This window comes from Diabrotica virgifera, chromosome 6 (assembly GCF_917563875.1).
Source record: "Diabrotica virgifera virgifera chromosome 6, PGI_DIABVI_V3a".
NCBI classification, from domain to species: Eukaryota; Metazoa; Arthropoda; class Insecta; order Coleoptera; family Chrysomelidae; genus Diabrotica; species Diabrotica virgifera.
In genome coordinates, this window is record NC_065448.1 from 84,988,815 (window position 1) to 85,014,825 (window position 26,011).

Here is a 26,011-nt window from a genome sequence, read left to right on the forward strand (position 1 = left end):
GACTACCAGAATCCAAAGTTTCAGAGCATTTGACAGAGAGCCATTTCCCATAAGGTTTCTGCGGAGTTCTTTAATCAAAATAAAGGCTCCCCCAAACCAACGCGAATTATTCGCAGCGGATTCGTGACGGAAAGTTCGCAGTCGAATTCCTGACGGAATTCGTAAAGAACTTCATATTGAAGCGAATATATTCGCGTCATACTCGTATGTGTCTAGTATTGAGAAGAGTTGGTGACAACGAAAAAGAAAGAATACTACTCAGTGATCTCAATTCTTCACAAAAATGTATACATCATCAGATGAAGAAGAAGCTCTTGTAATGTTAGCAATGGAGGACGACAATTCAAGGTAAAATTATTATCTATAGTTATCCTAAAACAACAATATGGACTATATTATGAATTTAATCTTAGGAAAAGAAGAAAATGGGTTCATGATATCAATCTAGAAAGACTGAAATGTGGGGAATATCACACGCTGATGCCTCAATTACGAAAAGACGATAAAAGATGCTACATTTATTTTAGAATGACAATATATTGTTTCGATGAACTGTTGCACCTTGTAGAAAATGATATTAGAAAATCAGACACGAATTACCGAGAAGCTATTTCTCCCGAAGAACGGTTGGCCATAACATTAAGGTAAGAAAATGAAAAAAAAAACTGCAGGCATTATTTATATCATTAATTTACTACAGTAAAAGAGAATAAGGATCAAAATAACTCTAAAATATACTTTATGTATTGTAAGGGTCAAAGGAATTGACATAGTTGGAAACTGATGGATTATGAGAAGCTGCTTGGTTGCAACTCTGCGCCAAGTTGTGTAGTGTAATATAATTATTTTCACAATTCACTTCATAGAACCCAGAAGTATTCGATTGTTTAGGTAATGCAGTGTCATTTGGTGAAGGTAGGGATACAACCGAAATACGGAAGAGGGGTTTTGATAGGTGTCTGTACTTTCAGCTCTAGATTGATGGCTATTCAAAGAATTTTCCTCCAATTGAAGCAACTCCTGCTCCATGATAACTTGCGCAATCTTCATTTTTGTTTCAATTTGCCTTCTAGGAGAGAAAGATTTTACCGTAGAAGCATGAGCCAAAAACAGTTGATCGGTAGCATCATGCACTACTCTCTTTTTGCTCTCAAAATAACTGATCATATCTTTCACAGATGTGGATGGCTCAGAATTGCGTTTTCTGTTTGTTCTGCCTGTAGAAGGAGTTTCATTTGAAAGAGTAACCCTAGGAGCTTCATTTCGAGTAGGTTTCGATGAGGAGGGTTGAATCTTATTCTGGGAATCATCTGTCTGAGTTGTTAGTAGATTTTTACTACACGTTGGTTTCTGTACTGCGAAATTTTCATCCGTTAATATATTTTCGGGTGATTCTATATTTGGGAATGCTTCAGATTCTTGTGTATCAACATCTGTGACATTGGATGCAGTCTTAGCAAAATTTAGGAACGGTTTGAACGATTCCATATGATCTGCCCATATCCATTTTTTTTTATCGCTTGCCGCTTGTCCAGTTCTAGTTTTATTAGTTCTTATGTACTTAGCGTACGTATCGCGCAGATTCCTCCATTTTTTTTAATCTCATCCCCTGAAACAAAATACTCTTTTAGGTATCTGGCTACCGGAGATACATTTTATACAATAGGCCATAGTTTTAGAGTCGGGTTTTCGACTGTAAGTGCCATAGTTGTGGAAGTTTGTGAAGCTTTATGTAGAAATTTGCAACATGTTTACTTGCCCGAACCAACTACAGAAATATGGAAAAAATCTGAAGAAGGTTTTAGAAATACCTGGCGATTCCCAAATTTTATTGGTAGCATCGATGGCAAGCATGTTACTATCAAGTGTCCAGACAAAACAGGATCTAATTATTGGTGTTATTTGAATAAGTTTTCTACAGTATTAATGGCTATTGTTGGCCCAGATTATAGATTCATTTCAGTTGATATTGGCGGTTTTGGTAAAAACAGCGACGGTGGAATATTCGAAGCTTCCAACATGGGAAGAAGATTTGAAACAAATCAGATGGGTGTACCTGAGCCGAAAAATCTCTCAGGCCAGAATGAACTTTCCCCCCATGTCTTAATTGGAGACGAAGCCTTTGCACTAAAACCATACTTGTTGAGGCCCTTTCCATACAGTCAAAGCAGAACAGATATTTTCAAGGAAAATTATAATGTGAGGCTCTGTAAAGCGAGAAGAGTAGTAGAAAACGCTTTCGGAATATTGGCACAAAAATGGCGTATATTCTACAGACCAATGGAAACAAAAATTGATACTAGTATTCTCATTGTGAAAACTGCATGTATTTTGCATAATTTTCTAAGGACAAAAAAATGTGATGATAGATTCATAGAACTTTTAGATCCACCAGAGCCTGAACTTGGAGCATTTCAAAATTTGGACAATGACCCAAGGAGAGCTGCAAGACTGGCATTTTCTGTTCGAGAAAAATTTGCCACGTATTTTAATTCAGGACTATGAATAGATTGTTCACGATGAAAATAATGGACTCTTCTTGCAGTAAATACAGTATATTGTTTAGGCCTCTGCTTTTCTTTAGTCTTAGATGTAGAAAAATAAACCAATACAAATCGTAAAACTACTCACCATTTTCGCCTATTTCTTCTCCTATTCTAGTCCAAATCTTGTCCTTTTTCCTTACATTTTTATAATCTTCATGAGAAAGGTCATAGAGAATAGGATACTTTCGAACCAACTCAATAATTCTCTCCATTTTCAATTTTTTCACATGCGAAACCACTGCGAAACTGATAAAAACGCTGTCGAGTGCGAACTAAGATTCCGGACGAATAAATACGCAGACAAAACGCATGCCCGAACGACGAAAATCGTACTTGTCTGAACTTGTATACTTACCACAGTGGAAACAATTCAATGCGAATCGTATGCGGTACGGAATTCCGCAGGTAATGCGAATTTTCCGCGTTGGTTTGGGGGAGCCTTAACTGTGCCGTTTCATATTTAACTTCAAATATCTCGAAAACTAACGACTTTATCGTTACCAATGAAGAGTACATTATTTACGTAAAAAGTATTGGAGAATCTAAAAACGGAACTAAAATAGTAATTCCTCCAGTGGCGTAGAATTTGAGAAGGGTCAACCATTCACTATCCCCTGTCGTACGCCTCTGGTAGTAGCTAGAAACGTTTGTTTATCATAATTTAGTAGGGTGTATAGTAGTCGCACATTCTGCCAAGTATGAAAAGGATAAGTCGAATAGTTTTAAAATGCTGAGCAAAAATAGTTTTTAAATTTTTAGATAAAACACCCTGTAACTCAGTAAGGGACCACATTTTATTAAAGTGTTTTAGGTTAAATCTTCGTATTTTGTGCTAAGGTTTCTCCAGTTACTATGGACAATTATTAATGAAACACCCTGTATATGTTTTGAATTTATATTTGTTTTTATTTACAATTTGCAAGCTAACAACGATGCTAGACTCTAGAGAGTTAATTTCTGAGTGACCAGAGCTCTACATTCCAGCACATAATGATTATGGGATTGCAAATAAGAGGGACAACGTATGGGAAATAATAGCAGTATTTCATTCGCTGACGGTAAAATATGACAAAACCTAAAAATTTTAAAGAACCGTTTAGATTGACATAAAATTTGGCATACGCAAAGGTATCATGTCAAAAAAGAAAAGTGATATTGTGCCGATGTGAGCTTTTGCCATGGGGGTGACTTTCACCCCTTCTCGGGGGTGGAAAAATAAACGTTCAAAATAAGTCCGGAAACTGATAAACTTACTAATTCTAAGCAACTTCTGTTCTATAGCATTTTTTCATTAAGGTAATACTTTTTGAGTTATTTGCGAGTAAATATTATGTTCATTTTCCAACAAAAAAACACGTTTTTAAGCGGTTTTTTGCAAATAGCTCAAAATGTAAGTAATTTATCGAAAAAAAAAACATTCTTAGACATTAGAATTGGGAAGTAGAAGGAAAAGGAGAAGACCCAGGAAAAAATGGATAGATCATATCGAAGAAATAGGAAGGAATAATGAGAAAAGTATTGAATAACTAAAGATGATGGCTCCTACGATATATTTATGTCTAAAAAAGTTTATTACAAAAACAATAACATTTATCAATAATATCAAATACAACAATAATTTTGACTTATATCAAAAAAGATTTTAATGTTTTTCTCTGTTTTCTTGAAGGTTGTTCGTCGTCTGAGTCGTAAAGTATGCGTCTCCGGGAATCGTGTATTCCTGTTGTATTGCCAAATTGTGAATTGTTGAAGAAGTCATTACCTATGACGGTAATTTGAGGATGTAAAGGCTTTATCTGAAAGTGATATAAAAAATGTTAATAATGAATGTGAAGCCCTATTCGTTATAAATAGATAAAATAAACATTCTAACATCTATGTTTCTAAGGGTTCTAAAACCCGTGAATTTAATATTTTCCGCTTCTTCTTGGCCTTCTATCGTCCACGTTTGGACATAGGCCTCTCCAAACTCCTTCCATAGGTCTCTATCCTGAGCAACATATTTCCAATTTGTTCCGGCTACTCTTTTAATATCATCAACCCATCTCATCTGTGGTCTTCCTCTCGGTCGTTTACTTTGGTAAGGTCTCCAATGTTGTATCGTTGCATTCCAACGTTGGTCTTTTTGTCTAGCAGTGTGGCCTGCGAAGCTCCATTTAAGTTTGGCAACTTTTGTTGTTATGTCCTCGACTTTTGTTTTTGATCTTAGTCGTTCCTCTTTTTATCTGACAGTCGTATACCTAACATTGCTCTTTCCATAGCTCTTTCTGTTGGGGCTAGTTTATTCATATTTGCCTTGGTTAGGGTCCAGGTTTGACATCCATATGTCATGATAGAAAGGATGCACTGGTTGAACACTTTGGTACTCAAATATTGAGGTATTTTGCGGTTCTTAAGTATCCAACCAAGTTTTCCAAATTCTGCCCATGCTAGTCTTGCTCTCCTAATAATTTCCGCACTTTGGTTTTCTTTGTCAAGTTTCAGGATTTGGCCTAGGTAGATATATTCCTGACTTTTTCTATCTCACTGCCATTTATAGTTATACGTCTGGGGTCATCTGTGTTTGTCATTATTTTTGTTTTCTTCATGTTCATTATCAGGCCGACGTATTGGGAGCTGCCTGCGAGTTCCTCTATCATAATTTGCAGTTCCTCGAATAAGCTTGCTATAATCACAATGTCGTCAGCGAATCTGAGGTGGTTTAGCTTCTTGCCATTAACGTTAATGCCATACGTTGATCAATTTGTCGTTTTGAAGACGTCTTCTAAGTGCTAGGTTGAAAAGCTTTGGCGATATTACGTCTCCTTGTCTCACGCCTCTCTTAATAGGGATGGGATTTGTATTTTCGTCTAGTTGTACTATCATAGTTGCATTTTCATATATATTATGTATTAGTTGTCTATATCTCGAATCTATTCTACAATTATTAATAGCTTGTTCTATGGCCCACATCTCGATACTATCAAACGCCTTTTCATAGTCTACGAAGGCAAGAAATACGGGTAGTTGGTATTCATTTGCCTTCTCTATCAATGTTCTCATTGTCAGCAGATGGTCTGATGTACTATATTCTTTCCGGAAGCCAGCCTGTTCCACTGGTTGGTAATTGTCCATTTTGTAGGTCAACCGGTTGTTAATAATTCTCATAGTTTGTATACTTGACTGAGCAACGATATCGGTCTATAATTCTGTAGGTCACATTTGTTCCCTTTTTTGTGTAAAAGTATTACTAGACTTTCGTTCCAGTCTTTAGGGATCTTGCTATTATGGAGACATTTATTAAATAGCTCTGTTAGTATAGGGATTGTTACTGTTTTGCTTGTTTTCAAGAGCTCGGCAATTATACCGTCCTGTCCTGGAGCTTTATTATTTTTTAGTTGTTTTAAAGCTTTCTATTTCGAATCCCTCTATATTTGGTAGTACTTCTGATCCCACGTTTTTTATTTTTCTTTTCACGTTCTCCTTTGTTGATTCATTAGGCTGGCTTTGCGAGCTGTACAAGCTTTTGTAGAAGTCTTCGACTATTTTTGTTATTTTATATTTGTCCTTCTCTTCCTTACTATTGGCGTCTTTAATTTTGATGATTTTTTGAACACCCAGTGCGTGTCTTAAACATTTTAAGCCTCTGTTGTTTTCAATGACTCGCTCTATTAAGTTCTCGTTCCATTATTGTAAGTCGCGTTTTAGTTCTTTTCTAATTGTTTTATTAAGTTATATGTATTCTTGAGTATGGCGTTTGTTTTGCGTTAGTAGTTGTCTTCTTTAGTACTTGTTTTCTTTGCGACCTCTAGTCCGGCTTCGAGAAGGTTCTTATTGATGTTTTGTTAATTTCGTCAATTTCATCTTGATTATGTGAAGGATCATATTCGAACTTATCCGCTAAGACCTCTCGGAATTGCTCTTCATTTGTTTTTACTTTAAAGGCATCTATTCGCGCAGGGCCTATTTTACCACTAGGCCCATGAGGCACCTGCCTCGGGCTTGCATTTTAATGAGGCCCGGAAAGATTCTTAAAAAATTTTTATTGCAATAAGAAAATGAATTTTCAAATTTTTTTTATTCATTCATTTAAAATCGCATTGGGCCAATTAAGCGAAGATTCAAAAGAATACCTATTGTACGTTCTACGTTAGTTTATTCTTTAAACGACGATTTGGAATAAACTTTTGGACAGAATAAATGCAACCAGTAGAAACTACAGTAATGTGTGAACTTTACAATAGTTTAATCAAATGTGTAGGTATAAAGAAAACAAAACAAATATTTTCAGAAATTGAAAATGAAGATAAAAAATTATAGCCAATAAGCGTTTCATATAAAGATGAGCTGTCCCGAGAACGCAAAACAAATTTTTGATGAAGATTCAAGAGTTCCCGAAACTATTTTTTAAAAGGACATGAAACTTTTAAATTAAATCGTTTTTACCTATTTGTGATACTTTAATCACGCAACTATTTATAGGAAAAGATGCTTATAATTCAGTAAACGATATTTTTGTTATCTTGTTCACACACAATAGCGAAACAGTAAACTCGAAAACTATTACTGAATATTATGAGAACGATATCGACGTTGATGATTTAGTGGAAGACGTGTCACATTTTAAAGAAATTTGCAGCACATCTAATATCTTAAAAAATTCGGAAAGTATGATGAGCTTTTTGATTGAAAATAACATCATATCGATATTTACAAATGTAGAAACGTTGCTTATAATTTATTTAACTATACCCATTAGCAATAGCAACTCTTCAGGTGAAAAATCGTTCTCGGTACTGTGGTTCTAAAAAGAGTAAGTCGAATTTAAAAAATTCTCTAAATCAACAAAGTCTGTCTTTGGCTATTTTAAATATACAAAATGATATTTTACAAAAAATTGATACAAATAGTAGCGGGGTCTTGGATGCTAAATTTGCAGTTACTAAAGCGTCATTGGAACCTATAAGGTTGGAAGATTAGGTTCTAAAACCAAAAAAGTTAAGTTTTCCATTTTGGTAGGGATTTTCCTTGTGTTGCCACGCCACTTTCGGAGTGGAGGTGTCGTGTTTGGTGTCATTCGATAGATTTTTGGAAAATATTGAACATGCATTTTTCGGTTTTTCGATCTGATTTTTATTTCGTCCATTTCGTTTCATTTCCTTTATATTTAGGGCCCGATAAATTTTGTAGTGCCTCGTGCCTGATTTGAACTAAAATAGGCTCTGTATTCGCGTTGTTTTTTTAAATATTCTTTTTCTCTCTTCTTTCATGTTAATATTTATTTTTCTCTAACTATACGATGGTCACTACCCGTTGTTACGTTGTTGATTGTTGTTACGTCTTCAAATATTCTTTTGTTGTTTGAGAGAAAATAGTCTATTTCATTTTTGGTGGTTCCGTCAGGTGCAACCCATGTCCACTTTCTGTTTGGTTTTCCAAAATTTCCAATCTTGCTTTCAGAGTCTTCAATCTTACTTCCAATTTTGGCGTTAAAATCTCCCATTATTATTATTTTGGATTCTCTGTTGGTGTCTATAGCTTTATTAAGATCTTCGTAAAAAGTATTTATTTCTTAATCAGTCGGAGCATAAACTTGCACAATCTTTAATTTGGTTTTTGGATTTAGTTTTAAAATCATGTATGTAACCCTGTCTGAGATGCTGTCAATTATTTGAATTTGTGATTTTCTCTTCTTGTTGATTAAGAAACCTACTCCGCCGTATGTATAGTCTTCATTGCCTTTATAATAGAGCCTGTTGCCTAAATGTAAGTCCACATACCCTTCACCTCTTCTTGTAACTTCTGATAGTCCCATTATATCCCAATTCATATTCCCTAATTCCTCTTCTAGTTCGTAGAGTTTTTCGTCTCTTGCCATGGAACGGATGTTGTAAGTTGCTATATGGAGTTGTTTGTTGTTCTTCTTTTTCAATGTCGACTTGCCTCCCCCAGAATCCTCGAGGCAAACCGTTATTTCGGTGTGGGACTGTGGAATAAACTTCCTACCCACCTGGGGTATCTTCCTTATATCTGTTGAAACCGACATTTTTGATTTTTGGAGGTTTTGGCCATAACCCACCACGCTGTCCAGACGGGTTGGTGGGTGGGAGGGGATATTAGGGAAGGAAATTGGGGTTTGGATAGGATAATACTGAGGTTGGGGCCTGGTTACCTCCAAATAGGAAATGGAGGAAAAAACCAGGAGCTTGCGTGGGCAGGGGCTCTAAATCCCTGAAGTAAGTCTGCTCTCTATCGGGATCATAGAGGGGTACCTACCCGCTACCACCATTTTCCGCTTACTAACTATAATATCATGTACTTTATTTTTTTGGTATTGAGATCCAGTCCATGTTCTCTGCTTAAATCTGATATGCGCAACATTATTTTTTGCAAACCATCTAAGCTATCTGCAAAAACTACTGGGTCGTCGGCATATTTCATGTTGTTCAGACGCACTCTGTTGACTAATAATACTCCTTCCTGCAGTTTTCCCAGCGCTTGCTCAAAGATATGTTCAGAGTACACATGTTAAATAACACCGGGAACAGAATTCATCCTTGTCCCACTCCTCTATCCACGGAGATTGCCTCTGTCAACTGATCATCCATTTTAATGTTGGCAGTTTGGTTGTAATAAAATTATATAGTACTCCCAAGTCTTTATCATCTAAACCCGCTTCTTTGGTTACGGGCTTATCATTTATTACTCTATCAAATGCCTTTTTGTAGTCGATAAAACAAAAATATACGTTACAGTTGACATCTCTGCATAAGCACTTATACAGCGAATAGCTTTTTAGGTGCTTAAGGCATCGAGGAACACAAATTGTGTTCATGGCATTTGTTCTCGTCTTTTATATATTCTGCTGTGTATCACTTTTAAAAATGTTTTAAATAAGTGGCTCATTAGGCTAATTGTTCTGTAGTCTTCGTATTTTTTGGCATATAATTTTTTTGCTATAGTTACGAAGGTCGACTGTTTTGACATATTTCGTCCAAGTACAGTGGAGTCCCGATATAACGAACCCCGATATAAATAATTCCCTGATGTCACGATTTTTTTAAAATCCCCTTCAAACGTCTATAACACTCAATGTAAATAATACCTATATATAATGAATCATCTAGATTTTAACCCTCTATATAACGAATTTTTTCGAGTTGCGGAGATAAATTAAAACCCCTGTATAATAAATATTGAGTGTAGCAAACCCCTATATAACGCACACAACCTCTGTATTACGTATTTGTTCGTTCCAAACCTCGGTTTAGCGTAGTTAAGTATAGACAGTGGCGACTCACAGACAAGTCCAGAGATGTAAACAATCGGACCTGCTTCTTGCCCCCTACCCTACAATCATCAGTGCAGCATTGACATTGTGTTTATTTACACTGTGATCAGTAACTAGTGTACTCCTAGGGTACACTAGGTACAATACCTGTATTATTCAGATTTAAGAACCCCTTTTTAACGAATATTGGCTGCATCTAACCTCGATATAATGAACCCCGTTATTGAAAAATTCCCGATATAACAAATTTTTTTCGGGCCCTTCAGATTCGATATACCGAGGTTCTACTGTATCTAGTTTCTTTTACATACTTTTTTTTTGCCTTAAGGTATAACCCACACAGCCAGATACAAATTTTGTAAAAAAAGAGTACAAAGATTTTATACAAGGATTACACTCTTCTCGCCCAGGGGCTGATCAGGGCATTTTATAACTCTTGCACACTTAATAGTGGTTTTCCTTGGTTGTCTGCCAAACACCCAGCTCTTTTTAAGTACATACTAACACAGATTATCACAACATGTTCTGACAATCTGTGATACTGCTGAGGTATTTATATGATGAAAACTAATGCAGTTTAAAAAATTCTTCTAAACATTCAAAGTATGTTTATTAAGCTTAATTTATTAAAAAGACTTACCTTTTTAAACTTTTTAAAGTTTTTACCATTGGTTTGGGCCCTACAATCGACTTCATCACTCGAACTAGGCTGTCTCATCGAACGGCCAGACAAAACACCTACAACTATCTTATTCTTAAATAAATTAACGAAGTCTTGTAGTTCTGTATCGTATTCATTTTCTTTTTCTTTCTTTACATGAACCGAATTGTTCTTTGAGTACCATCCGGAACCGTCATCGGATACTTTAGTTATATGAGGATAATATTCTGGTTCTTGAGGTTCCTTTTTGGTGCATGATAACATAGGTGTGTTATCGATGGGTTTGGTTGCACTTAGCAACGGATTATCGGACGATAGTTTGGACATCCCTGTTAGCTGCGTCGAAGATGGAAGTGAGTTATCTTCAATGTTACTTTTTTTCGTTACCCTAAGCAACGGATTATCGGACGACAGTTTGGACATCCCTGTTAGCTGTCTCGAAGATGCAAATGGGTTATTTTCGATGTTGCTTTTTTTTGTTAATGTGATGCTACTAAACGGATTCTTTTTTGTGACTTTTGCTGGCTGTGAGTCGTCAGAATCACTGTCTTCTATTATTTTTCTTTTTTCTGTTATTGGTTTCTAGAATAACAGAATAATTTAAAATACCTTTAACACATTTTTTAACATCAATTAAAATACAAACTCAAAGATTGCGAGTATTGACTTAATTTATATTCAATAGTATTAAAATACCTAATTGAAAAAAGGTTCTTTCTATTTTCAACTGTCTCTCGAATATGAATATACATATACACATATCAGTTCATCTAAAAGTAAGACGAAAATTATAAAGAATACCTTGCAAGAATTTACAACTCTAAAAAGATGGAAATGAAGCCTTTTTTGCAATACTAATGAGTCCCGTAAGACTGCAGTGGCAGATCTGCTCCAGAAAGGTTTGGGAGTGCAAGTTGAAGCCAAACAGCAATTAAAATCAGAAGAAGCACATGCCTAATTCAATTTAAAAATAATGATGACAAAAAACTGGTATAATATAAAATAAAGAATAGCAATGGAGAGAGAATATACATTATAAGTCTGGATCCCGCGTATGAAAAAAATTGGATTGGATTTAAAAATAAAACTACCTAATAGGCCTGGATCCCGCACACCAAAAAAGTTTATTAATAGCAAGCCGAAAATTTGTTAATAGCTTAAGGGTGTCTAGTCGGATAAACTTTGATATATGGTAATACTGGAACAGGGGCAGTTTTAATTGTGGAACAGGTTAAATATTTGGAACGGTCAGACCACGAAAACGGCACATTTATTTTGTCCGACAGAATAGACTTAGACTCTCCGAACAGAGATTAAACTCTCATGCAAAAATCAGACTGCTATTTATCACCTGTCATAATTCCTGTCATTTGACGTGTAATCTCTGTTCGGAGAGTTTAAGTCTGTTCTGTCGGACAAAATACATGTGCCGTTTTCGTGGTCTGACCGTTCCAAACTTTTAACCTGTTCCACAATTAAAACTTCCCCTGTTCCAGTGTTCCCATATATCAAAGTTTGTCCGACTAGACACCCTTAAGCTATTAACAAATTTTCAGCTTGCTATTAATCAACTTTTTTTTCATACTCGGGATCCAGATCTATTAATCATGATATGACCAAACAAGAACAAAAAATACAAAAAACTTATGCAGGGGAAGAGGAACAAAAAGAAAAACAGGTGGAGATAGGCTACAGGGAGATAACAATAGACGAAATCATTTTTGGAAATGGAATATCAGCAAACAAGATATAATAAAAATATAAACAAAGAACATAAAACAGAGCCAGAGTTGGAACTTGGATTGTGAGATGCACTTTCAAAGCTCTAAAGCAGTTGGCAGAAGAAGTAAGTAGATATAAATTGAGGAGCTATTCTTAAGGGGAAAATTTTTATGATTTATGCGCCATCCGCTGGCACCCTGAAAAAAAATATAACTCCATTGCTGTGCTGCAGTGATTGGGACTAACCCAGATCCTGAAATATAAAATTTCAAAGTGATTATTGAAATATGTTATTTTCTATATCATTAACTAGGATTTTTGAAAAACATTAAAATTTGAAAAAATGAAGTGTTGAATTTTTTTTAATTAGCTAAAAAATTTTCAGTTTCAAAAACCGCCAAATTGACATTTTTTATCCAATCAAAGAACCCCTAGTTGATGGTATAGAAAATAACTGATATTTCCATAATCACTTTGAAATTTTATATTTCAGGATCTTTATTATAGACCACTCATAAGCGGTAAAAAACTGTAAAACCGTGGAATTTTGAGAACCAAGGTAGATTTCGTGGAAAATTGGGATTTAGGTAGTACAGTCAAACTCGCTTATTAGAATACCTCTTAAAGGAATATCCCGGTTTAAGGAATAACAATTTGAGGTCCCGAAACGTTTCTAATAGCGATCAATGATCGGTTATTAGAATATCCCGGTTAGAGGAATCCTTTTGATTGTCACGAAGGCTATTCCAATACGCGGGTTCGACTGTAATTATAACCTTTGTTAAAATCTACCCTATGCCAAGTGCGGTTTTGCCCTGGGGGTGAAAATAACCCCATCTAGTGGATGGAATTTTTTTAATCAAAATAACTATGGAAATCGATAGAGTGACCAATTCTGAGGAAATTTTGTTCTATAAATTTTTTTTGCAAAATTGAGACTTTCCAAGTTATTTGCGATTGAAACTATGCATTTTTCATTGAAAAAACTCACGTTTTATAACGGTTTTTCATGAATAACTTACAAAAATTTAATTTTATAGAAAAAAATCATTAAGAACAAAATTGTGGCTAATAAAAAAACAAAGAGATACAGACTTAGGTAAACCCAATGACAACCTCTTTAAAGGAGGTTTATTTTCGAAGAACCTCGAAATGGAGAACTTTCAATCTCAAATAACTCGAATGTGGTGAAATTTTTTGGGAAAACTTAACAGACCTCTTTTCAAGCTGATTAATAAATCTTTCAAATAAGCTCTGACAATAGTTTTTTGCATAAGAACTGACTGACTTATGACGAAAAGAAAGTCGCTCTCTGCTTTTTTTTTCTTGAAATGTAAAAATTAAACCCTCGTCGTAAAAATCCTAATAGAAATAAATAGCTTCCCACTTGAAATTAACTTTATTTAGGTATAATTGATACGATCCATGTGATTCGACCGGTTTGGAGTGCTTAGTTTAGAAAAACAGTTGATTAAATTGAAAATGACATTATTATAATTTAAAAAAAGTGCCTTTTTCTTAAACAAATCTAAAAGTATTCATGATACATAAACAATTTTCAGTAAAAGAAATTCTATAATTAATTTTTGAAAACATTTTTCATATTATGAACACTTTCAGATTTATTTAAGAAAAATGCACTTTTTTTAATTTTAAAAGTGTCATTTTCGATTTAAACAACTATTTTTTCTAAACTAAACATTCCAAACCGGTCAAATCACATGGATCGTATCAATTATACCTAAATAAAGATAATTTCAAGTGGAAAGCTATTCATTTCAATTAGGATTGTAACGACGAGGGTTTAAATTTTACATTTCAAAAAGAAAGAAGCAGAGAGCGACTTTATTTTCGTCATAAGTCAGTCAGCTCTTATGCAAGAAACTTTTGTCAGAGCTTGTTCGAAAGGTATTTTAATGAACTTAAAAGATGCCTGTTAAGTTGGACATCTTGGATATTAGTGCACCCTATGTAACGCACAGCTGAATCTTATGTTTGTGCGTCACAGTGTTGCCATGCCATTTCTTTCATAATTTCAATCAATGTTAAATGTACCTACAAGAATAATAGAATAAGAACATTTACTTCTCCGTCATTATACTAGGTAGAATGACAAATGAGGTGTCAAATGAAAGCTTATAATCCAAGGAGAGTACTAAAGGTGAGCAATTAGACCTAGATTGTCTGTCCCTCAAAAAATAAGCGTTATATTGGGGATTTCTAGTGTCGACATTAAAAGTTGCACTATTTTTTTTTCTATAAAACATTTTGATCTAAAACTTACCAGAAAACTTATTTGTACTCTCTACTTTCAAATAAACGTGATTAAGAAGCTAAATTTTAAACTTCGTCACACAACTTTTGCGATTAAACTTTGCAATGCACAAATCCGCATCTTTTTCTTCGAAAAATTCATAACCTTTATCATGATAAGAATAAAAACTTGAAGCAGGTACCTTTATCTTCAGAAATGTTAGAGATATATACTGTAAAAATTTCAGAAAAAAATATTAAACCGGAACAGAGTTGTAGCGAGATAAACGCAAAAAACGTAATTTATTATTTTTAGGTTAAAATTGCGATTTTGACAGTGTTCCCCCACATAAAATTCAAAATAAACCTCATTTTCGTTTTCAGCACCCTCGAAAATATAAAGTATGAATAAAATTAGCCATTCACCCCTCCGTGGTCAGTATCTCGAAAACTAAGCGCTTTTTTGAGGGTGTCTTGCTCGTGTATAATATCACAAAAAATTGTAACGTGATAGTATGAAAAAATAGAGGATACGGCAACGGTGTTACAAGTGATGGTCGGATCCAATGCCAAAATCTACACAGACATATTAGGGTGCACTAATATCCAAGATGTCCGTTAAGTTTTACTAAAAAATTGCACGAAATTCGAGTTATTTGAGATTAAATGTTCTTCATTTCGATGTTCTTCGAAAATAATCGTCCTTCAAAGAGCAATACCTCAGTCGTTATTGGGTTTTCATAGGTCTTTTAGACGCGAATCTCTTTGTTTTTTTATTACCTACAATTTTGTTCTTAATGGTTTTTTCTATAAAATAATTTTTTTAAGTTATTCATAAAAAACGGTTATAGAACGTGAGTTTCTTCAATGAAAAATGCATAGTTTCAATCGCAAATAACTTGGGAAGTGTCAATTTTGCAAAAAATTTTTGTAAAATAGGAATTTACTCAGAAATGGTCACTCTATCGATTTCCATAGTCATTTTGATTAAAAAATTTTCATCCCCTAGATGGGGTTGTTTTCACCCCCAGGACAAAAGCGCACTTCGGCATAGGGTAGATTTTGACAAAGGTTATAATTACTACATACCTAAATCCAAATTTTCAAGGAAATCGACCTTAGTTCTCAAAATTTCACGAGAAAACGGCTGTTGATTGGACTACTAGTGGATCTTAATCACTACAGCAGTGGAGCTGTTTTTTTCCACGGTTCCAGCAGATGGCGCATAACTCGTTTCATTTTCAATATTTTTTATGAAAAATTTTTTACATGTACTTCTTTTTATAATAAATTCTCATTACTTTTAAACTAGGATAGCCCCTTAAATGTTTTAGCGTCCAAGAAACTAAACAAAAGAATAATAAGATATATCACGTGAGGTGAATAATCCCACCTGTATGATGCATCTACTTCAGGTGTCCAGGTACATTGAATGATTAATGCATTGGCACATTTGACACCCCGTAATGATTAATGCATTGGCACATTTGACACCCCGTAATGATTAATGCATTGACATATTTAACACCCCGTAGGTCAACCTATACCTTGCAGCTTGGAGTCGAAATAGCTGGTATATATTTTAATAATTAATTAACTAATTAGAAAACTATACTAACCTTGGACAAAAATCTGCTGGTTTTGCCTTTAGCAAATTCGGCATCACCTTTACCATCTGACCTAAAAGAGAAATACGGGTTTATTACTGGAATATAATATTCACTGATACAAAAAATAAATAATAATACAAAATTCAAAACAATAAGGCACCTGGACCAGATGAAATCCCTTCATAAATACTCAAACTACTGGATGAAAGGGGAATTTTAGCACTACATAAAATATTTAATTTTATTTATGAAACTGGTTGCTATCCTCAACAGTGGTTACGCTCTACATTTATTCCCTTACCCAAGAAAGCCAATGTAAAAAGATGTGAGGATCACAGACTCATTAGCCTGATGAGTCATACTTTAAAGATATTCTTAAAAATACTACATCAAAGATTATACAAAAAATGTGAATGGGACATCAGTGATTCTCAGGTCGGGTTTAGGCAAGGTATAGGAACAAGAGAAGCAATAGTAGCAACACAGGTGCTGGTCCAAAATGATTGTTACGATCAGAGGAAGGACGTGTTGATATGCTTTTTATATTACAAAAAAGCGTTTGATCGTGTCCAACACCACAAGTTAATGCAGATCCTCAAGAAACTTGATATAGACCAAAAAGACATATAGGGTGGAAAGCACTTATGGAATAAAATTATTTCTGTCCTTGTTTCAAAAAATTATAAAAAATGCTGAAACCCGTCGATTTTTAAATAAAAATGTGCACTTTTTAAACAAAACTTTAAATGTACAGGGTGATCCTTGCAAGTCTAACAGAGTCCATAAGCTTTATTTTTAATGGAACACCCTGTATATTCTTATATTTTTAAAAGCTGCTTAACAACCTCATTTCAACAAACTATATCATGAAGGGGGTATTATGAATAATACAGGGTGAAATTTTGAAATTAAAGAGTATGAAAACAACTTATGGAATAAAATTGTTTGTGTCTTTATTTTAAAAAAATTATAAAAAATACTGGGACATGTCAACTTTTAAATTCTAATGGGCGCTTGACAGATACAAATTAAAATATACAGAGTGATTCACGCAAGTACAGCATAGTCCATGATCTTTAGTTTTAATGGATCACCCTATATATTTTTATATGTTTAGAATCTGCTAAACAACCTCATATCAAAAAAGTGTATACCTATTATGTAGGGCCGATTATGAATAATACAAGGTGAAATTTTAAAATGATGTGTAATTTTCGGCAATATATTAAATACCTACATAAAATTTTAAAATTAATAATGTATCATGCTTTAAATAATGATATTAATAATAATATTTTAAATTAGATGAAAATAAGGCATCAATTTTCTAAACTAAGTATTAAATCTATTGGGTTTTGTATTTAATGTATTGACAAAATTTATAAATAATTTCAAAATTTCACCTTGTATTATTCATAATGGACCCTACATAATACACTTTTTTGATATGAGGTTGTGTAGCAGATTCTAAAAATATAAAAATAAAAATCCATTAAAACTAAAGATCATGGACTATGCTGTACTTGCGTGAATCACCCTGTATATTTAAATTTACGTTTGTAAAGTTCCCATTTGAATTTAAAAGTTGACGTGTCCCAGTATTTTTATAATTTTTTAAAATAAGGACACACAAAATTTTATTCCATCAGTGGTTTCCATACTCGTTAATTTCAAAATTTCATCCTGTATTATTCATAATACAGCCTACATAATATAGTTCGTTGAAATTAAGTTGTTAAGCAACTTTTAAAAATATAAGAATAAACAGGGTAATCCATTAAAAATAAAGCATATGAAGAGTACCTACAGGGGAAAACAAGGAATGTCACTTTTTCATGAATTTTGGCTTTTCTCACCATGTGTTAGCAAAAACTGAGTACTATCGACTAGACTATCGATTCAGAACAATAACCAAAAAGATCAGTCTATATAATTTTTTTACAAATTTCTATCCAGACGAAGGACCAGGATTGTCCGCACGCCACTGGACAAAAATAAGGAATGTTAGCAGTTTTTTGGTGCATTATTAAATTAACAAGTTAATATAGATTAATATTATATTAAGATTATAGACTAATAATTGCTAGAATTATGCTAAGTTTCTCCTAAGTAGTTTTTAGATATCATAAGAATTAAACCTTTATTGATGTTTATCTCAATATGTATAAAATGTGACATTCCTTGTTTTTCCCCTGTACTCTTCATATGGACTGTGATAGACTTGCAGTGAACATTTTTATTTAAAAATCGACGTATCTAAGCGTTTTTTATAATTTTTTGATACAAGGACAGAAGTAATTTTATTCCATAAGTGCCTTCCACACTGTATAAGATGCATTGAAAAATTGTACTGGTATCAAACGGCACAATTAAATATAGACAATTCTATATCCAAACCCATACATAGTTCGACAGGGATGCGTGTTTTCCCCTCTTTTATTTAACATTTATTCGGAAGCCATATTTCAAGAGTCTTTGGCAGATACCGAGATGGGAATCAAAGTGAATGAAGTATTGATCAACAACATACGATATGCTGATGATGGTGTCTCAATTTGTGACAACATAATCGATCTTCAACAACTTATACTTCTTCAACTCTCCTATAATAGGAGAGTACAGTAAACGAATATGGGATTAGAGATTAATACCAAAAAGACCAAATTCATGATCATCCCCAGAAACTTGGATGCACTTGAAAACTCCAACATAACACTGAATACCAAGTCCATTGAAAGAGTGAGCAAATTTAAATACCTGAGAACGTGGCTTTTTGAAGACTGGGCATCGGACAGGGAAGTAAAATGTCGCATTGAGCAAGCTTGACAACCTTTCGTAAAATTCAGGAAGGTGTTGACCTGTTCAGAGTTCGATCTTCAACTGGGACTAATAGCCCAGTAAATGAACGGGAAATTCGGCGATACCGTGTAATTTGCAGGGGCAACTCCGAATTGCATGAAAATTTGAATTTAGGTTCTACTGACCCTCCACTTCAAAGTTGAAATTGTTCCGTTGGTTGCTTTTACTTGGGGGGTGACAGTCATCCTTTCTCGGGGGTGAAAAAACATACGTTCAAGATAAGACCGGAAATGGGTAAATTGACTGATTTTAAGCAACTTTTGTTCTATAGAGTTTTTTACGTAAATCAAAACTTTTCGAGTTATTGCCATTGAAAATGTTGATTTTTCGACAAAAAAAACTACGTTTTCAGACGGTTTTTCGCAAGTAACTCAAAAAGTAAATATTTTATTAAAAAAATATCCTTAGAAAAAGTGTAGCTTATAAAAAACCTAAAAAAATGCTGTATCAGTAAAGTCTATCAATCAAATAAAAACAAAGTTGTAGCTCATGAAAATACGTTCATATTAGTCTAATTCCAAGTCGAATATTTCAAGGTGAAATCACCGAAAAATTAAGCACTTTTATGGAAAACTCCATTTAAACTTTTTTAAAGTGTTTATAAAAAGCTTTATTTTAATTGTTAAAAAAAAAGTATTTGCATTAGAAATAAGCGAGTTACGCTCAAAATAAAGTTGGTCCTCTTTTTTTTGCAAAAAATCATGAAAATCTCGTCGTGTTTAGCTCCCCAAATGAAATTAATCGCTACCGCTTTACAAACAATTTACATACCTATCTATTTTTTTATATGATCTGTCAGTCTCACTGGTTTAAAGTGTTTATTTTTGAAAGGGTTATAATTGAGAAAGCTTGAATGGACCACTAATCACGAGTGTATGCAAATTTTGAACAGCCATATCTTAACCAATTTTTGTCGTACGGAGAAACAAAATGAAACTAGCATATTTACAATAGCAAAACCTACATTTTTTACTTTTTAAGATTTTTCTTATCACTAATATTTTTTAAGTTATTTTGAAAAAATTAAATTTTTCAAAAATTTTAAGAAATTGTTTTTTAATATAAAACCAAAAGTTTTCAAAAATAAGCACTTCAAACCAATCAAACTTACAGATCATATAAACAATATACATACAGTTAAAATAGATGGTAAAGCCAAACGATTAATTTCATTTAGGGTGTTAAATAGAGGGAGGTTTTCACGATTTGTTTTATCAAAAAAAAAGGGGCCAAATTTTTTTCAGTGTAACTCGTTTATTTTTGATGCTGTAAACTTTTGTAAAAAACAGATAATAAGCTTTTTTTCGATACTTTAAAAATGTTAATAAGGTTTTCCCGAAAAACGCTTCTTTCTTCGGTGATTTCGCGTTGAATTATTCGATTTGGAACTAGACGAATACGAACATATTTTTCATGAGATGCAACTTTGCTTCTACTCAATTTGTAGACTTTACTGGTACACCATTTTTTTCGTTTTTTTATAGGCTACAGTTTTGCTAAAAATATTTCTTTCGATAAAATATTTACTTTTTGAGTTATTTGGGAAAAACGGTCTGAAAACGTAGTTTTTTTGTCGAAAAATCAACATTTTAAATCGCGAATAACTCGAAAAGTATTGACTTACGTAAAAAACTTTATAGAATAAAATGTGCTTAAAATAAGTCAATTTATCCATTTCCGGCCCTATTTTAAACACGCGTTTTTCACCCCCCCAGGAAGGGGTAAATGTCACCCCCCAAGTAAAAGCAACCAACGGCACAAATTCAACTTTGAAGTGAAGGGTAAGTAGAACCTAAATCCAAATTTTCATGCAATTCGGAGTTGCCCCTGGAAATTACACTCCAAAGCGGTCATTTATTGGGCTAGAACATTTACTCAGTGCTACGTATGGTCGGTACTGCTATATGGCATAGAGCAGGGGTCGGCAACCTGCGGCCCTTTGCAACTTTTTGTGCGGCTCGCCAAAGCACTAATGCAATTTTAGGAAAAATCAACAAATTTATGAAAAATAAAAAATTAAAGACAGAAACACAACAGACGATTAAGGACAGAAGTTGCATAGACCAAAATTCACCAGAGTATAAGAAACTTAATAAAGTAATAAGAAAAAGAAGACAAAAAAGACAAGACACCAGAGAAAACAACACCGAACAGATCGAAAATATTATAGAGAAAAACAAGAGTTTGAAAGTGATAAAAACTCTAAATAAGTAGTACATACCTACAACAAATACACCAGATAATAGATAAAAATGGAATCACTAAAACGACAAAAATAAGATAACAAAAAATATTTTTGAGGATTACTATTTATACAGAATTATACCTACTCATTCAGAGTAGCAAAACCAGAAAACCACGGTATAGAAATATTAAATGTAGGATCTGAAATACATACTACCAAAATTACTAACGAGGAAGTTATAAATGTTTTAAAACAGATGAATTACACAGTGAGTTTTATGTATGGAACGCATCAATTATCTTTGAAACGGCTTGCACGATAAATTTTGATATGTAAAGGTCTTGTGATACAGCCGATATTATGGTGGTATTTACATTGTTGTCAGATCTTCCGTTTTTCTGAAAATCTAATGAACTTTCTTATTTTAAATGGGACACCCTATATTATATTTTTGGCGTTTTGAAGTCCTTAAAAAAGACTGATTATTTTTTATGTAATATTCCCTATACCTATTTACATATTATTTGCTATATTTATTTAACAAAAAATGTTCTTTAAAATTCTTCTCTAAAGTTATAAACAATTTAATTCTGAAAGCAACGAACGTTTTTGTACGTTTGAACGTTTTTGAGTTATAAACAATTTTATACTAAAAACAACGAAAATTACGATTATAAAACATAAATAAAAAAAAACATAAATAAAAAGCATTATTTTTTTTAATCACGAAGAGCCTAAATTAAATTTAAAGCCTTTTTCTATCAGTTCCCCATGAGAATTTTTGGCATGTTTTATTCTAAAATATTATTTTTTAAGAAGAGTGTAAATGAATCGCCTATGACATGAGAGAACGGGCGATCATGCTGCATTAACAATTAAAAACAATCTTTTAGAATGAAATAAGCCCAAACTGCGTATAAGGTTTGAACTTGAATTTAGGTTGTACATAATTACAAAAGTAATATTTTTTAAAAATGTATACTTAAACATTTTCAATTTCTTTGCAACACGAAAATGCAGCAGCTGCATAATACTCAGGTTAATATTTTTTACTTGGGATTTTGAGCCTTGATAACCGTCATTTCTTGTTTTTTTTTTTCAGTATAAAATTGTTTATAACTATTCAAAAACGATCGATTTTAGAGAAAAATTACAAGAGACCTTTTTTATTTAAAATGATCCAAAGAAGCTAAAATAATGTCTGGTCGAGCCTAAAAAAATTGATTTTTATAATTTGTTTTAAATTTTTTGTTAAGGCTATGGGTACATAATTCGCAAACATTTTACGTGTATCCCTACTTTTTCTGTCTTTACACGGCAAATTACGTGTAGTAAAATTCACACTGGTATGGATATGTAAACATTACTAGAATTTCATTCTACTTGAAAATGTCATCATTAATTTAAAGAGATGGCTTTTGAATGTTCTTGGATAATTGATGGATTCGACCGTTACTTGATGGAAGTTCATTTTATCTCACAATAAAACACTGAAAAACGTTTGTTTTCTATACTTCCACAAAATTTATTACAACTATGTTATTACTACAGCTGTTTCTGCAAAGTGCCTTTCTCAAGTGATATATTTTACAATGTGTTTGTCTTTTTAAGTCTTTAACTGAAGAGGTTGAGGAGTGGGGAGCTGTTTGTCTCGAGTTGGTCATTCAGAATTATATCTGTATTTTTCAATTTATTAATTTCCATTGATTCTAAAAGTGATAGCTTAAGGTCTTTATTTTGAATATGTAGAATTTGAAACTCTTCATTGAAAGAATGATTATGATCTAGAAAATGAAGTGCGTATGTAGAAGTGTCTGTTTTTCTATTGTTGAAAGCCCTTTTGTGTTCTGCTATCCGTTTGTCAAAAGTTCTGCCAGTTTGACCGATGTAAGTTTTCGGACAGTCACCACAAGTTAGTTTGTACACACCACTCTGTAGTTGCTTTCTCTTTCGGCTTTTATTGTTTTTAATATGTTTGCTTAAGTTGTTGTTAGTTCTGAAAGCTGGTGTTATTCCTTTCTTTTTTATGTATCTGGCTATTTTTGTTGTTATTTTGCCAGTATATGTGAGAGAGCAGAAGGTACTGGGTTTTTTCTGTGGTGGTGGATACACTAATTTCAAGGCTTTCTTATGGAGTTTTTGGTTTAAAATGTTGTTAACTGTTTGTTCGTTATAGCCATTGTTTACTGCTATTTGTCTAATGATATTTAGTTCTGTCTCGAAGTTATTTTTTGTCATAGGAATTTCTGTCAGTCTATGTATCATGCTATGGTAGGCTGCTAATTTGTGTTGTGTAGGATGGGATGATGAATTGTGTATAGTTGTGTCAGTATGGGTAGGTTTTCACCATAATATCGGCCGTATCACAATACTCTTACATACCAAAATTTATAAAAATCGTGCAAGCCGTTTCCGAGATAATTGAGGCGTTACATACATAAAACTCACTCTGTATAGATTAAGAAAAACACAGGTCCATCGAATGAGCTAAGTTACGAGAATCTCTGAAAAAACATATACGAAAATAAGGACAAATGAAGCAGGACGAAGGTGGAGGATGTAATTGAAAGAATTGCGCAAATGAAATGAAACTAGGTAGAATACGTACATGACAAAACAACAAAATGTGGACGAGAAACATTATACATCGGAGACCAGACGAGCAAGCCTTAGTAGTGGAAGACCACAACAACGATGGCTAGACGATATCAAAGCACAAGTGGGGAGTAACTGGCACTAAATAATACAAAGCAGAGAGACGTGAAGAACTCATTGGAGGCCTTTGTCCGGGAGTGGATGCAAACAGACTGAAGAAGAAGAAGACTATTTAAGTTATATTTGAATATGCGGCCCGTATAAAAGGTTTTATTTTGAACATGGTCCGCCATCCGAAAAAGGTTGCCGACCCCTGGCGTGGAGGGCTGGACACTTAAAAGAAGGGATATAAACAGATTAGAAGCCTTCGAAATGTGGCTTTATCGCCGTACCCTAAAGATACCATGGACGGCGAAAGTCACAAATGGAGATGTTCTTCCAAGAACGCCAACTTTTCGAAACCATTAAGAAAAGTAAAACGGCGTATCTGGGCCACATCATGCGAAACGAAAAATACCAGTTCCTTCAACTTATAATCGAAGGTACAATTGAAGGCAAGAGGGGAATAGGACGAAAGAAAATGTCCTGGCTCCGAAACATAAGGCAATGGACAGGGATTAACGACATAAAATATCTGATAAACATTGCAAGAAACAGAGAGTTAATGGAAAATCTGATCGCTAATATCCATTAGTGGATTTGCATCTGAAGAAGAAGAAGATACAAAAAATGAACACTCCTATCATTGATGATCATGAAATGGCTCATTTTCTACTCGTAATTTGTTTTCAATTCTTTTTTCAAATTGGCCAACAATGAACATGGTTTACTAGAATACCCTAAACTTTTTCTTTTCACTGCGCCATGTTAATGTCTTTTTAAACCTAGCAACGTAAAATTTTAGACTGGTTCTGTACAAGAGTGTACTTGAAGCTATTTAAATTTTTAATAAAAGAACTAATATTTGTTTAAAACTTAAAATTTGTATCTAAATACCTTTTAGTGTTGTCCCTATTATCCAACTTTATTTTCTTAAATGGATTATTCTCATCTGGGTCTGCAGCAAGTCTCTTCCCAGTATCATGATCTTTTTCTGGACGAATCTCTCGTTTTTCAGTCTCTACATCTTTTTCTTGAACTGAAACAACTCTCTTTTGAATTGGCGGTACATTCGGCTGATCTGGATCCAGAGTCTCATCAATAACCTTAGATGAAGTCGGTTCAGCGGTAGAATCTTGTGTTTGGGTATTTTTAGCTAGTAGTACATGCTGAGTGGGTTCCTTGTTGGTAGTCCTAGCGAACACCTGTTGGACTCTATTAAATTCTGCATTGCAATCCTTTTCGCACGATCCATGGATAATAGCCATGGCGATTTCTTGAATAGGAATGGTACGTCTATTTTGTTTCGACAAAAGTTTAATAATGTCTTTATATGCCTTGTCATCAACGTCTTTACGACTCTGCATAACGAGAAATTCTTTTGATGAGGCTGCTATTCTCTTGAACGCTTCGCACTCATTCTCCCATGTCACACAAGATCCTCCTACATAGAAAAAAGTTCAATAAACCTAAATATGATAATAGCAAGTGTGTATATGTAAGTAAACTGAAAAATTTGCGAATACTCAAAAAAAGGTGTGAAATCACGCACAACAGAAAATAAGGTGTGAAATCTACATACAGTGTAAGGCAAACAATTTAAATATTGAACAGATAATCTATTAAAACCATATGAGCAGAATTAAAAACCATCACAAACCTGCTTTTGATATTAACTCTTCTACTTGCTTTTTTTCCTGTTCTAACGTAAATAAAAATATTTTATCTTTAAACAGATTCTTTCTATCAATGCCATTTTTGAACTCGACCTTGTTAAGTAATCCTTGAGCTAATGGTGGGTCATTATAAGCACTAATGTCAGGAGGACGAAGACTGTTAGATACATTTTCTGCGAATTTCTTCCAGAAACCTGGCTCCACAGTTGGTTTATCTTCCAACAGCGCATTTAATACCTAAAAAATAAGTGGTATCATTACTAAAATGGCATATTATGTATGTACAAGTAAATTAAAACACCAGCACAAATAGAAAATGCCAGCTCTGGCTTTGAACAGATGAAAGACTACTAATACAGGGTGTCCCCGAAAATAGTGCGTTCCTTAAAGGTATAGGTAGAAGGCACAATGTAGAGCAAAAAAGTCTTATCAACATTTTTTTCTAAATTCACCCCTTTGGCCAAAAAGCGAAAATACATTTTGGCATGCAAACTGAAATCTGGCAACTACACTCACCGGCACAAAATTCCGCCAC

The 26,011-nt window shown here is 33.7% G+C and overlaps 2 protein-coding genes across 2 annotated transcripts; one reads left to right on the top strand and one right to left on the bottom strand.

The window, feature by feature from the left end:
* The first annotated feature begins 91 nt into the window (after positions 1-91).
* LOC126886116 (uncharacterized) lies at positions 92-2,505 on the top strand. The gene is made up of 4 exons (XM_050652959.1): positions 92-348; positions 414-644; positions 1,632-1,846; positions 2,387-2,505. Exons 1-4 carry the CDS (start codon positions 284-286, stop codon positions 2,503-2,505), a joined length of 630 nt encoding a protein of 209 aa, XP_050508916.1. The 5' UTR covers positions 92-283.
* Positions 2,506-4,079: 1,574 nt separating this feature from the next.
* Positions 4,080-25,713, bottom strand: LOC126886549 (nibrin; the record flags this gene model as incomplete). The annotated part of the gene is given in 5 exon segments (XM_050653503.1): positions 4,080-4,342; positions 10,457-11,059; positions 16,072-16,132; positions 24,698-25,244; positions 25,461-25,713. Coding segments are annotated over 5 exon segments (1,635 nt in total), but the record flags the coding sequence as incomplete, so codon positions are not given.
* Between the last annotated feature and the right edge of the window lie 298 nt (positions 25,714-26,011).